This window comes from Pteronotus mesoamericanus, unplaced genomic scaffold (genome assembly GCF_021234165.1).
Source record: "Pteronotus mesoamericanus isolate MK-2021 breed Mesoamerican mustached bat unplaced genomic scaffold, CSHL_Meso_final scaffold_118, whole genome shotgun sequence".
NCBI classification, from domain to species: domain Eukaryota; kingdom Metazoa; phylum Chordata; class Mammalia; order Chiroptera; family Mormoopidae; genus Pteronotus; species Pteronotus mesoamericanus.
The window spans coordinates 12,211,208-12,225,461 of NW_026555301.1; the positions used below are offsets into that span (position 1 = coordinate 12,211,208).

A 14,254-nucleotide genomic window follows, 5' to 3' on the forward strand; every position below is an offset into this window, starting at 1 on the left:
GGGAATGGCAGTTTCTGGAGGTCAAGAACAAAACCAATGTAAACAAAATGAACTCTCTGAGTGGAGGTACCTCAGTGAAACCCTCTCCTTCCTCCTCCATCTGTTTCCCTTGTCGCCAGTGCTTCAGCAGCCACCTGAGCTTGACGTAAAAAAGAAAAATGTTCTGCTTCAAGGACCGGAGCTCCTGCTGCATCAGATTCCTCTCATCACTCCAGGTTCGCTCATGGAGGGTGTTCTGCAAAGCCAAGCTGTGCATTTCCAGGTCTTTCCACCTTAAGGCATAGAGGTGCTCCTCCTCCATCTTGAATGGAAGAAAAGACAGTGTGACAAGCAGCTATCCCAATTTGCCACCCAAAACAAACCAAGAGTCTTTGCAAACTACCATTCAATCCATATCATTTTGCATATGGTACATGAAATACAGAAACCACCAGAAGTTTAGTAAACTCCTTGAGATGTTCACTATTTATAAAACCTTATGAGTGTTCTGATTCAGAAGACAGTGCTATTTCAAGATAAGGTATTATAATCATTTATCAAAGTCAAGTCTCTCCTGGTGTTTTCAGATGTTTCTAAATGCATTCAGGAAAATTATTTCTTGATGTATGGCTACAGCTGACTTAAATGCAGAATCTACTTGCTGTCTGAACCTGAGCTTGCACACAAAAACATACTGCAGTTGTAATGAGGAAAGAAGTATTTAGAAATCTTTCCCCTTGACTTCCTGGGCCCACTGGCCCCTCAGCCCCTGACAGAAAGAGAACAGCAAGCTGAAGAAGAGGCCAACAGGAGCCTGACAGCGAGAGCTGGGGGCCAGCAGGCCCCCTTTCTGCACACACAGTACTCCACTGCGCACGGTGGTAGGCAATAGGAAAGGAAGTCCATAACCTACACGCCCTTCCACGCTTAAGATTTCACATTCCTATTACATATGGCTAACTCTTAAGAAAATAAAAGCAGTGCTGAAAAAAATGTTTTTCCATCTCTACATTAAGTTCCTGCATTTCAACATAGGTCTAAGCAAAAGGGTATGAATAAAATCTTAATTTACAGACAAGGGCACAAAAATAGTATCTATAGAAGCTAAAGTGGGATGAAAAAAGGATTAGATTGCCAGCCTTATCATTATCAGCTGTCCTCTCCTAATTTAACACACCCTTTTTGGGCCAAAAACCAAGGCAGTGGGTTTTGTTTTGTTTTCTTAAATTACTACATTAATGCTCAGAAACCATGGGAGTATGACGGATACCACTGAGGTCGATGTACGTGACTGATGTGCTACAGGCCAGTGAAGAGCGAGAAGCAGCTCTGGGAAGGTCCCTGGGTGTGTGCAATGACTTGTGTGTCACTGTCCTAATACCAGATTTTGTTTGCACTTCTAGCTGATTTAACTCATGTCTCAGCAGCCCTCAGAGTCCCACCACTGGTTCTCTCCCTAGCCTGGACATAAGAATGGCACAGAGTGGGTAGGCGGGCAGCCTAGCGTGCTAGAAATCCAGGGTTCCCAACTTACTCGCATGTTAGGCCATCAGCTGCCTTTGGTTAAGTTTCAGCTTCCTCAGCTGCAAAATGATCAAGCTAATAGGGAACGCCGTGCAGGAGCCTCGCTCATGGCAGGTTCTCCAGAGGCACTAAATTATTAGTGGGGATGGAGCACTGGGGGCTTTTCTCTTAGTCCTTTCACCTGCAACCACCTGGAAATGCTCCTTCCTGACTCGCTCTCTCTGACTTCTCCTCCACTGCCCTGCTGCCGCCGCCGGCTCCAGGACCCCAGGCACTTCCCAAGACTCAGAGCTGGTCCTCTGCCCTGCGGTGTTAGGGGACACCTTCCCCTCTGAACGAGTCTGGATGACATTTCATCACCTCGGACCAAGGTCCGGGAGCTTCTTTCACACGCTCCTTTATCCTGAATACAAATACTAGAAACACCTGGGACCCTGACATTTGACTATCAGCATCACCAGGGATAAGTTCATTTTCAAACATGATTTTTGGTGCAATGCAAAAATAAAAAAAGTTTAATTACTTAAGAATTTATTTTTTGGGTAACATGAAATTATTTTCCTTTTGTAATAATCTGTAAAACATGAGCTATAAATGAAATGTTTAAAAGGGGGGTGCATCTGGTGGTAAAGACTGGCAGAGCACTTTTAGATATTGGCATTCAGCTTTGCTCTCTCCAAGGTGCAGGGTGCAGAAGGTGCTCCCTTAGTCAGGTCTGGCCTATTTAGATGAGCATGCCGTGGAAAACCGAGGGGCTTATGTGTTAATTTCTGGGATACCCAACTTTGCATAGGATACACATTTTAAAGCATTGTGATCCTCTGGTCAAGATCAACTGATTTTTTTTTTAAAAACAGAAGTATTTTCCCCAATAAATTCAATAAAAAATAAATAAAAATACAAGTATCTTTTGAGAACAACTAGAAGGCGGAAAAGGCAGCAGGGGCGATTCTGAGCCTGTGTATCTGTTTACAACCTAATTAGATTTGAGGTGGCTGGAACTGGACAGTCCTCAGGGAGGCCCCCGGGCAATGAGTGCCTGTGTCTGCTAATCTCTTCTCCTGGGCATGCTGGGAAGGATTTAATGGAGAAGGATAATTAGCCAGTAACAGTTTGTTCTAAAATAGCTAGAAGAGCTAATAAGGCCACAGCTCAATTAATGCAAGCTTTTTGAAGACAACGATTTAGGGTGAATTGTCCTTTCGTCTGTGCCCAGATGGAAATGCTCCGTCCTGACTCACTCTCTGACCTCTCCTCCACTGTCCTGCTGCCCTGCTTCAGGACGCCAAGCACCGCCCTCGGCGCAGAGCCGGCCCTCTGCCCTGGGGTGTGTAGGGAAACACCTCAACAAAAGTTGCTGGACGCACATTCATGTCCAGCTGCACATAGGGCCCTTATTTTATTTTACTTTGCTGGTTTTGGCTGCAGGAAAATTTAGATTAGATATTAAGAACTTCCTGAGGCCACTCCGTAAATACTGAAAAGCATGTTTTAGAACAGAAAGGTAGACATTTATCTTTATAAGGTATCTGAGTGGGTGCTCGACTGGATGACTTTTCCAAATGCCCCCCAGCCCCATGAGTCCAGAGTCTGTGCGTGACAGACAGGGTTCTTTTAAAACACATCTGTCATCTCTCTCGAGGGGCTAGAGATGGGGTTGTGCTCAAATCCATGTTACATATTTACCTTTCGGATCTTGTTTGTAAATCTCTCTGTCTCCTCTTGATGCAGTCTGGTCGCCTGTGCAAGCTGACCCTGTAGGTCCTCTAGCGATACACTCTGTTCAGGTAAAACAGGGGGGCCCCTGAGCTGATCAGTGGGATAAAGGAAGGGGTTTAGTGGATGCGAGAACTCTGCCTGAAGTGAAGACACAGGACAGACACCTGAACAAGCCAGGGACACACAAAGAGCAACACAGCACGTGCGGGCGCTGCAGCAGTGGAGTGACTCTGGGGCAACTCCCTGTGCTTCTCGGCCTGTGACCTTGTGCTAGCTGGGAAGGACAACTTCACCTGCCCTTCGTCTCTCACCTAGGAGACAAGGTGGGTGAGTGGTGCCTATCATCTGATCTTCGACCGCCACAGTAACTCAAACGAGGCTGAGAAGGGAGCCAGGGTACACCAGAGGAGTCTTTGCTACCACAGCAGCTTCTAGAGAGTTTTATGAAATGCTGGGGGCGATCAGAGCTGGTGACTATGACAGGGTCAAGCATGGCCACCTCACACAGTCAGCTTCTTAGATTCACTGCCCCAGCTCACACATGTTTAAGTTGCATAATTAATTTGTTTGTATGCTTTCTTAGGAGAGCATTTCCTGCCTTCCTTCTCTCCGGGCAGTCCCATCCTGGATGCTCAGAGCAACTGGGGGTGGGCACATCGTTGTGGACCTCTCCACTGCCCACGGTCCATGCCTAAGTGGAATCACACAAAGACCTGCTCGTTACATTTTAGGTTAAAAATAGTGAAAGGAATCTTTTAGAACTCTTTTATTGGTGAAGTTTGTCCTTTCATGCCTTTTATGTCCAAATGACAATGACAGAGGAGTCAGACTACTTTTGAAATGAATTTTTTAGAGATAGAAACACTGTTATATTAAAAATCTTAAGGCATTATTAAAATTGAAGCATAAGATTTTGCTCACAGGCTTATGCTACCTGAAGACAGGTGATTTATAAAGCTAGGATTTAGAGTAAGTTGTTGCAATAAAAACTGGTATCATTTCAGTAGCTCATTCTGATTACCTTTAACCAATATGTTATTTCTCACTGAGAATATCATTTGCCCTTCCTAATCTGATCCTGAATTGTCATGATTGAAAATCATACCCCAAGATCAGGATATACAGAAAATACAATGGCGGGTCAGTTCCCTAAGCACAAGGGATGACCAAAAGAGAGTTTACCAAAAGGATCTAGACAGAGAAAATCAGAGACGCTTGGGGAGTCCCAGCTTTGGGACAACATTTTTAAAAAATTTAAGCTCATCCTACTTTCAATAAATTCAAGTACTGAGAACATTAATGCTTCTTTGATTGGGTAGTTATTAAAGATTATTAGTATAGTCTTTTATATTTACTAGGCAGGGTTTCAGGTTCTCTTTGAAGAAAGCACTTCACTACACATTGAATTTACTCCAAAGACTAATTTCTCATTTCTAAAAGTTCAATCTTATTGTTTTTTAATATATATATTGTTAGCAGCCGTTGTCCCTTTCCTGAGCCCTCCCCCACAGAGAGCCTGATTTTTACAATGACTTGTTCTTTTCACCTGTTTGCTTGCCTTTTGTAGTTTTGAAGATTTTTACAATGACTTATTCTTTTCACCTGTTTGCTTGCCTTTTGTAGTTTTGAACACATTTATTTTATAGTCTCTCTCTGATAATTCTAGAGTCTGAAGATTTAGCGTTGAGTCCTGTTGTTGGACATTGGCTGGCTCCTGCACCAGGTGCATGTTTTTGGCTTGGATGCCTGCAGTTTTGCATTGTGAGGTCATCTTCAATGGGGATGATCTCATATGTGACCTGGGCTGAGAATGTGCCTCCAGATGGACTCTGTTCGCAAAAGCCAGCAACAGAATCCTCAGGGATCTCCGGACCTCCAGGTGACATCAATTCAAAGTCTGATCCTGGCAAGGCCAGCTGTCCTTGCAGTTACTTGGGGCAGACTGCATATTGGTGGAGAAACTTCCCTGTTGCCTCCCTCTCCCGGAGGCAGATGTTTCTCCAGTTTGGCCTTTCACGATGTGCGGCACTTCGAGGATCCTGGTTCATTTTTTAAAAAATATATTTTATTGTTTATGCTGTTATAGTTATCCCAATTTTTCTCCCTCTGCCTCCCTTCACACAGTACCCCCCATTTTCTCCAGCAATCCCTCCCATCTTAGTTCATGTCCATGGGTCATGCATGTAAGTCCTTTGGCTACTCCATCTCCTATACTGTTCTTAACATCCCTCTGCCTATTCTGTACCTACCAATTTGTACTTTTTAATCTGTGCGCCTTTTCTCCCATTTTCCTTCTTCCCCCTCCCAACTGATAACCATCCAAATGACCTCCATATCTATGATTTTTTCCCTGTTCTGCCTGTTACTCAGTTTTTTTAGATTCAATTGTTGATAGTTGTGAATATATTGCCATTTTAATGTTCATAGTTTTGATCTTCTTTTTCTAAAATAAGCCACTTTAACAAATTTTATATAATAAGGGGTTGGTGATGACGAACTCCTTTAGCTTTCTTTGTTTGGGAAGCACTTTTTCTGCCCTTTGGTTCTAAATAGCTTTGCTGGATAGCATAATCTAAGTTGTAGGACCTTGCTTTTCATCACTTTGAGTGCTTCTTGCTAGCCCCTTCTTGCCTGCAAAGTTTCTTTTGAGAAATCAGCCGACCATCTTTTGGGAACTCATTTGTAGGTAACTATCCACTTTTCCCTTGCTGCTTTTAAGATTCTGTCTTTAACCTTTGGCATTTTAATTTTGTGTCTTGGTGTGGTCCTCTTTTGCATACATCTTGTTCTGTGTTTCCTAGACTTGTATGTCTATTTCCTTCACCAAATTAAGGATTTTTTTTCATTATTTTTTCAAATAAGTTTTCAATTTCTTGTTCTTCCTCTTCTCCTTCTGGTACTCGAATGATTTAAATGTTGGTACGTTTGAAGTTGTCCCAGAGACTCTTTACCCTATCCTCCTTTTTTTGGATTCTTTCTTCTTGCTGTTCTGATTCAATTTTCCTGTTTATGTTCCAAGTCATTGATTTGATTCTCAGCTCTGCTGTTCGTCCACTCTGCTGTTCATTCCTTGTAAATTTTTCTTTATTTCACTTAGTGTAACCTTTATTTCTGCCTGGGTCTTTTTTATGTTGTTGAATTACCCAATGAGTTCCTTGAGCATCCTAATCACCAGTGTTTTGAACTTTACATCTGATAGATTGCTTATCTCCATTTAGTTCTTTTTCTGGAGTTTTGGTCTGTTCTTCCATTTGTGCCATATTTCTTTGTCTCCTCATTTTGGCAGCCTCCCTGTGTTTGTTTCTATGTATTAGAAGCTGCTTTGACTCTCTGTCCTAGTAGTATAGCCTAGTGTAGAAAATTGCACCCATAAGTTGGATGGGTGGAACCTCAGGCAATTGCCTAGGCTGGGCAACTCGTGTAACCAAGTTGATGGAGTCTCAGATATGGGGTCACTGCTCTGTGGCTCTCTATGGGGAGGGCTCAGGAAAGGGACAATGGCTGCTGCCTGGCCTCTGGAGTTTTGTTCAGGAAGAAGCAGTCTCCTGGCACTTGCCCTGATGCTAGACACTTCAGTTTCTCCCTGTAGCCACTGGTGCCCTTCAAGCTGCTGCCCTGGTGCTGGAGCCCAGAGGGAGGGAGTCTGCATAAGTCCCAAGTCCATTGCAGACCCATTAAGAAGCGATGCCTAGAATCCTGCAGTTTCTTCCGCCACCCCAACCCCCAATGATTTTTACAGCCAGAGCTTATGGGGACTTACCTTCCTGGCATTGGAAGGCTGGGCTGGGGGCCATGGCGTGAAGCAGGATGCCTCAGTCATGAGACATCCTTCCTGATTTTTGTCCAATACACGTGGGTGTGGGACCACCCATTTTGTGTCTCTGTGTTTCCACCCCTCCCACCTGTCTTAATGAATGAGACTTCTTTAATTCCTTGGTTGTTGGGCTTCCTTCCACACAGCTCAATTTTCTGATGATTCTGGGTGACAGTTGTTTTGTAGTGTAGTTGTAATTTTTGTTGTGATTGTGCAAGGAGGGAAACTGTGTTTACCTACGCCTCCATCTTGCCTGAAAGTCCTGGTTCATTTCTTTCCCTGCCCATGTTAGACCCAAGGCCCTGTCTCCTGTTCTCTTAGAGCTATTAAAAATCCAAGACTCAAGGGTACGAATTCTGGCAACTATCTCCCCAACCCAACCATCTAAAGGCCACTAACTCTGCTCTGGTTTTCAATTCTGAAATCAATTTTAATTCTTGGAGACTTTTCTAATCTTAATGGGAATTCAGCTATATATTTCAAGGACATTTTATATTTTTGATCATGGTACCTCCCATGCCAGGTAAGTATTCAAGGGACATTTTATATTTTATGCGGTATTTTCTTTAACAAATCTTATTAAGCACCTATTGTGCTAGACACTATACTGAGGATATAGCAGTAAGTAATGCTGCCCCAAGTCCCTGCCCTCCTAAGGCTTCCCCTCTGGCACTTCAGTTGCTTTGCACAGGAGTGTTTTCAGGTTACCCTGGCCGCTAAGTTACATATTACTCTATACATTTCAAATGTAAAAATCCTCCATGTCTCTAACACATTTGGTATTAGCCCAAACTCCATATTAGATGTAAAATGGACATCCTAATAAAACTTAGCTTTTAAGAAAAGCAATAATCTATTAATTGAGTTTCCATTTATTACACTAAACTATTGTTTGGTTTTACTCTTAATAAATAATTATATAAACCATTTTTTAATTTTAAACAAACATTTGAGTCTCATACTTCAAGTATCATTTGATTAAAAATCTGTTCCTCTGTTCCTGTGTTTGCACCACACCTTTGAAGGATCAGAGAAAAGACCTTTGACATTCTATGGGGCTGTTCCTCTGGGGCATCTGATTTACCAACAGTGGCTCCCGTGGTGTCTGTAGATCCTGGTCAACAACAGGACTTTTGGATCCTCATCTATTAGAAGTTTTACCTTCCTTGTTCATTTTTGCTAATGGAATATTAAAACTATAGACTGCTAGGTGCTCCTGGTCGGGATGCTGTCATTCCAGTGTTACAAAAACAAAATACAAATAACAAATAGGCTAGGGCCAAAGTTTTTGTCCAGAATTATCCTATTGCCACACAACCACACACAGTCACCTAACACATAGACTTGCTTCAGAAAACAAATACTTCTCTTTGTTACCAAGTTCCCAAAGATTTTATTCTAAAACCATCCTTTGCCCACTTACCTAAGATTCTGATTACACATCAAACAAATTCATCTTGACATCTCTATGAAGGCAGTTTATTGAAACAAATACCCATCCAAACCTGATTCTGAGGCTATCGAGGCCTATTAATCTTAACATCACAACCGCCTTCCCTGGTCACATTCTGAAACCCTCCGCCCATGCTTTCCCCTCATGTCTGGGTCCCACACCGACTTCCACTGCTAATTTCCTGGACATCTTCAGAGAAAAGGGCTTATACATTACGTACTTCCCACACTGAAGAAGATAACTACGTTACCTCATTCTTCTTAAGAAAGGGATGTTTTTCATGATAGCCACTCTAACACCTAACAATGCTACTTACACATTAGGACTCTATTCCACTCCATCACCATGACTTCATATTCTGGTAGGCTCCATTTTGTTCTGGCCAGTTTTGTTACTGCTTCTTTCAAAAGCAGTATATGATGTCAACACCCATGTACACATACTTGGCATAAAACCACACACACATCATTTTATCATGGCTGGTATGTCACAGCTGAGGCATAAGTGTTCACAAATGCTCTGTGAGCTTTGTTGATTAAAGGATAAAGGGGGAGCTAGGGAAGAGAGCCCTTTGAGATTTCTGATGCAGAAACTCAATCCTCTGGGAACAGGCTTGGTTTCATTTATATTTGAAATCTGACCAGTGCCCGTTCTTGGCTGCTTCTCATTGAGAACTATTTTTAAGGTGCCCTGCACATTCCAAACCACGTATTCTATACATTGCTCTCTCTTCAATGGAAATCTCTTATGGGGGCAAAGTCAGAGGAGAATCTGGTGCAAGGTGGGAGAATCTTGCTAATAGCTACTGAGAGAAACAGGCACTTGGAATACTGTCCCTCTGAAATCTTTTTTTTTTTTTCCTGAGCAGTTACTTTTTTTGTGGTAGCATTAATGGATCAGAGAGTGCTGGTGAATTCCGACTTCCGCTTTCTCTGCCTGTGACTGTTTTAAGAGGATGGGTGTGGGTATGCCATTCCCTTCCTGCGCTTAGAATGGGTGCCTTCTGCATGGCAGGCCTTCTTCTTCACAGACTTGTTATCTGCTAAAATGCTACAGTGTAAGAACGTAGATTTTATTATTCTCCTTTTGTATTATTGCTCCCACTGGTACTACGAGTACAAGTAGTATTTTAACCTGCCTAAAATATCTAAATTCTCCAATATAACTTCTCTTCCCCCCTTTCCCCAAATATGAAAATCTATATGGCAAAAAAATCATAGAAGGTATTTCACAAATGGAACTTGAGCAATTGATCCTTTTTTTTTAAAAACCTCAGCTGAAATTTAGAAAGTTATTTCTTCTTTTGAGCCACTGGTACTAGGTGTCCTATCAGGCCCATCTCCCTGCCCCAAGGAACTCAGGGCAAAGAGCTGGAGGAGGTTTGCGTGTGGGTAGTAGTTGGCTTGTGCAGACGATAGTGGTAATTTCAAGGGCAATGCAGGAGGGAGTAAAGAAATATGCTATCGGCACACACAGCTTTAGCCTCAGCCTCACTCTAGATGAAAGTGTCATGTTTGCCTTTTCCCAATGACCGTGATGTCTTCAACAGGAGCAGCGTCTCGGGTAGGCTGCCAGGAGCTTTGTGGGCCATTTCCATCATAGCCTCATACGGAAAGCAGTTATGAGCAATGAATTTGGTGATGTTTTCATTAAAAGGCTTTTAGGAATTCTCCCTAGAACTGTCCTCACACCCTTCTTTAACCCAGTGTAATCCTCAAAGGCCAAACCAAGTGGTCTGTCAGGGTGATAATCACCCAAGGGACATAGCAGCTCCCCCAGACTCAGACTCTACAAGGGTCCAGGTTCAGCTCCTCAAAATACAAGAAAAAACTATAGAGCTATCAAAGTGGTCCTAAAATTTGAGTTATTAAAAAAAAAACTTTAAAATATAATATGCTTAAATACATAATTGGGTTTTCTCTTCTGTGTGAAATGCCTTACTGAATAAAAAAGTCACAACAAAGGATATTTAACTTCTGATTCATACTATTTTCCCTCTAGGAAATGATGCTTCCAAGACCCTGTCTTTCACAATGATTTGTTTTAATGTTCTCATTAAAATATATAAAAGTAAAGAAAACTGGACAGATACTTAAAAAGAAGAAACATACCATAGCAACATCACTGGCCATGCGATTCGTTCCTGAGTGCCCGTGTCCAGAAATACCCAACAGGAGACGGCGCTCTGGCTGCAGTGTCCAGGGAGGGGTGTCAGCGCTGCCGGTCCCTGCAGTCCTGGGCAGCCAGTGGAGAAAGGACTGACCAGGCCTGAGCAGGCTGTTCTAGACCCACTTCTACCACCAACGCCCTGGGGAGCTGACTGGTCAGCCCTCCATTTGGGCCTCGTTTTTCTCGTTCTCAGAAGGAGGCAATGAGCCTAAAGATCTGACATTCCCTTCTGAGCTATATTGTTTGGTGATCCTGACTTGTCATATGGCACCAACTAACTCTGCTAATCTCCCTCGTATGGAGATTTGCTTTCCTAGAACATTCAGTTTGATTCAATGAAGTATTTCTCTCTCTCTCTCAAATTGTTGCCAGTTTTTGAAACTATGCAGCACATCTATATATGTGGGAAGCAACAGGAAGACTTATCAATGCTCTAGCATCCTACAGCACTTTATCAGAGTCTAACGACACAGGGTTGTGTGCGACAAGCCTTGAATGGTGGCGCATATGGGAAAGGGGCTGCAGTTCTCCTCAAACAATATATCAAAGAGAAGAGGGCCGCCATGTTCAGCCAGAGCTGTGCTCCTCGTACCGGACCAGGGAGCCCCAGTAACCCGTGAAAAAGAGCCACAGCAGGGAGAGGAAACTGCTCCCATGACCGGGGCAGCTGTGATATCCCTTTCCGCCTGCAGTCTTCAGTGGTGGGACATACTACCTCTCCTCATTATTTATTAGTCATACTTGATGTTCAGATGACATTTAGCACATTTTAGTGTACTTTTTCAGCGAATAGCTCATTAGTTCTAAGAATCATCCACATATAACCACATGAAGCAGGCAGGCCATTTTACAGATGAAACACGGGCTAGAGCCCAGAGCCCTGATGCCACGGCAGGGTTGATTCCAGGTCAGCGTAACAGCCCTGCTGGGCATCACGAGTGTTGCCGTGTGAACTAAAGGCTGTGAAATTTGTCTTCCTGAGCCTGGTCTTGGAGATGGATCATTTGAGTCATTTGATATGTATAGGACTGTGGGTTTGCTACTGCCCAAGCAACGAGCATTCTCCGATGAAGACCCTGTGTGGGGCACAGGTTTATCAAAGGCATTTACGGTGAAAGTTCCCTAGACTGGCGAGACACACAAATCGCTAAATCCATATTTGGGGAAAATCCTAAATATCTAGTGTTCCATTTTACTTTTGGTAAAAAACTCAGGAACATCTTACCTACAAATTTGGAATGAGAACACAGTAAAGTTGATTCACTGTAATACATGTCCAATTCCACATCCAAAGCTTGTGTTCAGAAAATGTTTTTTAAAAATCACAAATGCTGCCCTCTGGCTTGTGTAGCTCAGTGGACTGAGTGCCAGCCTGTGACTGGAAAGACTGCTGGTTCAATTCCTGGTAAGGGCACATGCTTGGGTTGCAGGCCAGGTCCCCAGTTGGGGGCATGTGAGAGGCAACCAATGTTTCTCTCACACATCAATCTTTCTCTCCGTCTCTTTCTCCTTCCCTTCCCCTCTCTCTAAAAATAAATAAATAAGTAAATAAATAAATAGAATCTTTTTAAAAAATCACAAACGCTTATTCTAGGCACTGTGAGCTCCTGAGTAGGAGGGCCCGGGAATCCTGCTGTTCTAGGGACTGCATGCAGCAGCCCCACCCAGCACCCTGGGCTTCTGCTTTTTTTCTGGGAATCTGGTGCTGCTGTGTGCTTGGGCATCAGCATGCAGAATGTCTCCTTGTTACACTGTTGTGGTGCACAGTTACTTTCCTCTGGGGCATGGACTTGGGTGTCACCTTTTGGGTGAGGCTGGCCTCTGCCAAGGTAAAGTAAGGATGGTGGGACTACACAGGATGTTTCTGAAAACTGTTTTTGTTTTTCAGACGCTTTTTGGGGGCAGCTTTCATGTTACCGTGTGCCCGAACAAGGAGGGTAGAGATGTGACATACCCTCTTACAGGACAAAAGCCAAGCCCCAGATTGAAGATACTTGAACTCACGTCTGGGCGACACTGCCTGCCACACCTGCCGACCTCTGGCAGTAGGACTCACAGCCCAAACAAGGCATTCGCTGCAAGCTGAGCAAAAGGCCCAAGGGCTCCACCTTGAGCACCTCTGTGCGCCTCATTTCCTAGTCAAATGCCTGACCTTCTTGTAGAGGAAGCTTCTGTTTGGTTCCAAGTATGAGAGCCCCACCCCCAACTCTGCCCTTTGAGAGCCACTGGGAAGCTTCGGACCTGAGTGGTAACACCCCTACCAGGACTAATAAATTAAGACCCTTTACTGATATATTTTCTAACGTGGAATATTTTGCTCTAACCCTACAATAACCTGCCTTGACCGGCACTATCAGAGTCAGGGACTCACTCCTTAGCAACACCTGTCCTGGGTGGAATTAGTTGCACGGAGGAGCTTTCACTGCCAGGACTGCTACCAACTGTTCCATACAATGGAGTGTCTATGGTGGCTAAGGGCTTTGTTGACAAGGGGTTACTATGGTAACAACAGAGACTGCTGAACAGCCCCAGGTCAGCAGTGCATTCCTCAACTCTCCTACTGGCTGGAGTGCTGATGGGACACAGGAGACACAGGGGAAGATGTTTCCTCCAGGCTGGCAAAAGCAGTGCTGGGTTTATCCCTGCTTTCTTCATCGTTTGACAAGAAGCCAGGTGATGCTCACAAATCAGTCTCCTGAGTCTTGCTATATTTTCAGGTACCCGTGGGCCCTGGAGACACAGGTCAATGGGTGGGATGATGCCTGTCTGACAAGGGGTGCCGGCAGTTCCCTGAATTCACCCTGTGTAGACCTTCCAGTTCTGGTCGCATGCAGTAGATTTGCTTCTAGTTAAGCCCCCTGGTTCCATATTCTGCCACCATGTTCCCAAAGGGCCTTGGACGCAGGAAATGTCACACAACCAACTACACAGCAAAGAGAGGGGTGGGAGGGCAAGGGGGGTGGCTGGTGGGACCAGCCGGCTTGCTGACCTCTAGATTGAAACAGCTCTGGCCTCCCGGCCTGCAGCTCCTGGCATCCCCGTCGGCTCGACGGTGCAGCTCCCGCGCGGCTCGGAGGTGCAGGTGCTCCCGCTCGGTCCCTCGCTCCACGCCCAGCTGCCACTCCATCTGATCTCTCAGTTTGGACTGTTAGGTGCATGGAGGGATTTGTTGTTTTTTTTTTTAATTTTTAAATAAAACACCAAGGACAAGAGGGTGGAGTGGGGTGGGGAGAGGGGCTAAAGAAAACAAAAATGGGTAAGGTAGAGGACTGAGAACACTACCAGATGAAGAAAAGCATGAACAGAAAAACCAACTTAAACACAGTGGCATAAGATAGTGAAGAGAACAGAACCAAAATGAGGATGAGCAAAATGATGGGCTGAAAGATCTGAAAAGCAAAAAGAGAGAAGAGGGGAAGAATGCAAAACATTGGTTATGAGGCGCATGCAATGGGGATGCATGAGTCACAGACGCAACCGCAAGCACACTACCCTGAAGGATACGGAAACAAGGCTCCTCCATCCTTGCTTGTGGTCGAGCAGCCAAAGCCATAATCCAGGGCGGCAGCTGGGTCATGCACCCAAGGGCGATGCAC

At 44.2% G+C, this 14,254-nt stretch overlaps 1 protein-coding gene across 11 annotated transcripts in view; it reads right to left on the reverse strand.

The window, feature by feature from the left end:
• MTCL1 (microtubule crosslinking factor 1) overlaps positions 1 to 14,254 on the reverse strand; it is a 138,414-nt gene that overhangs the window by 33,519 nt on the left and 90,641 nt on the right. For 6 of the 11 annotated variants that reach the window (XM_054587374.1, XM_054587379.1, XM_054587372.1 and 3 more), the window contains 3 exons: positions 13,648 to 13,803; positions 3,190 to 3,282; positions 71 to 301 (listed from right to left, as the gene is read on the reverse strand). In XM_054587374.1, coding sequence (XP_054443349.1) covers positions 71 to 301; positions 3,190 to 3,282; positions 13,648 to 13,803 — 480 coding nt within the window. Of the gene's footprint in view, positions 1 to 70; positions 302 to 3,189; positions 3,313 to 10,600; positions 10,679 to 13,647; positions 13,804 to 14,254 lie in introns of all 11 variants that reach the window. The other 5 variants (XM_054587378.1, XM_054587375.1, XM_054587380.1 and 2 more) reach the window with 3 other exon arrangements.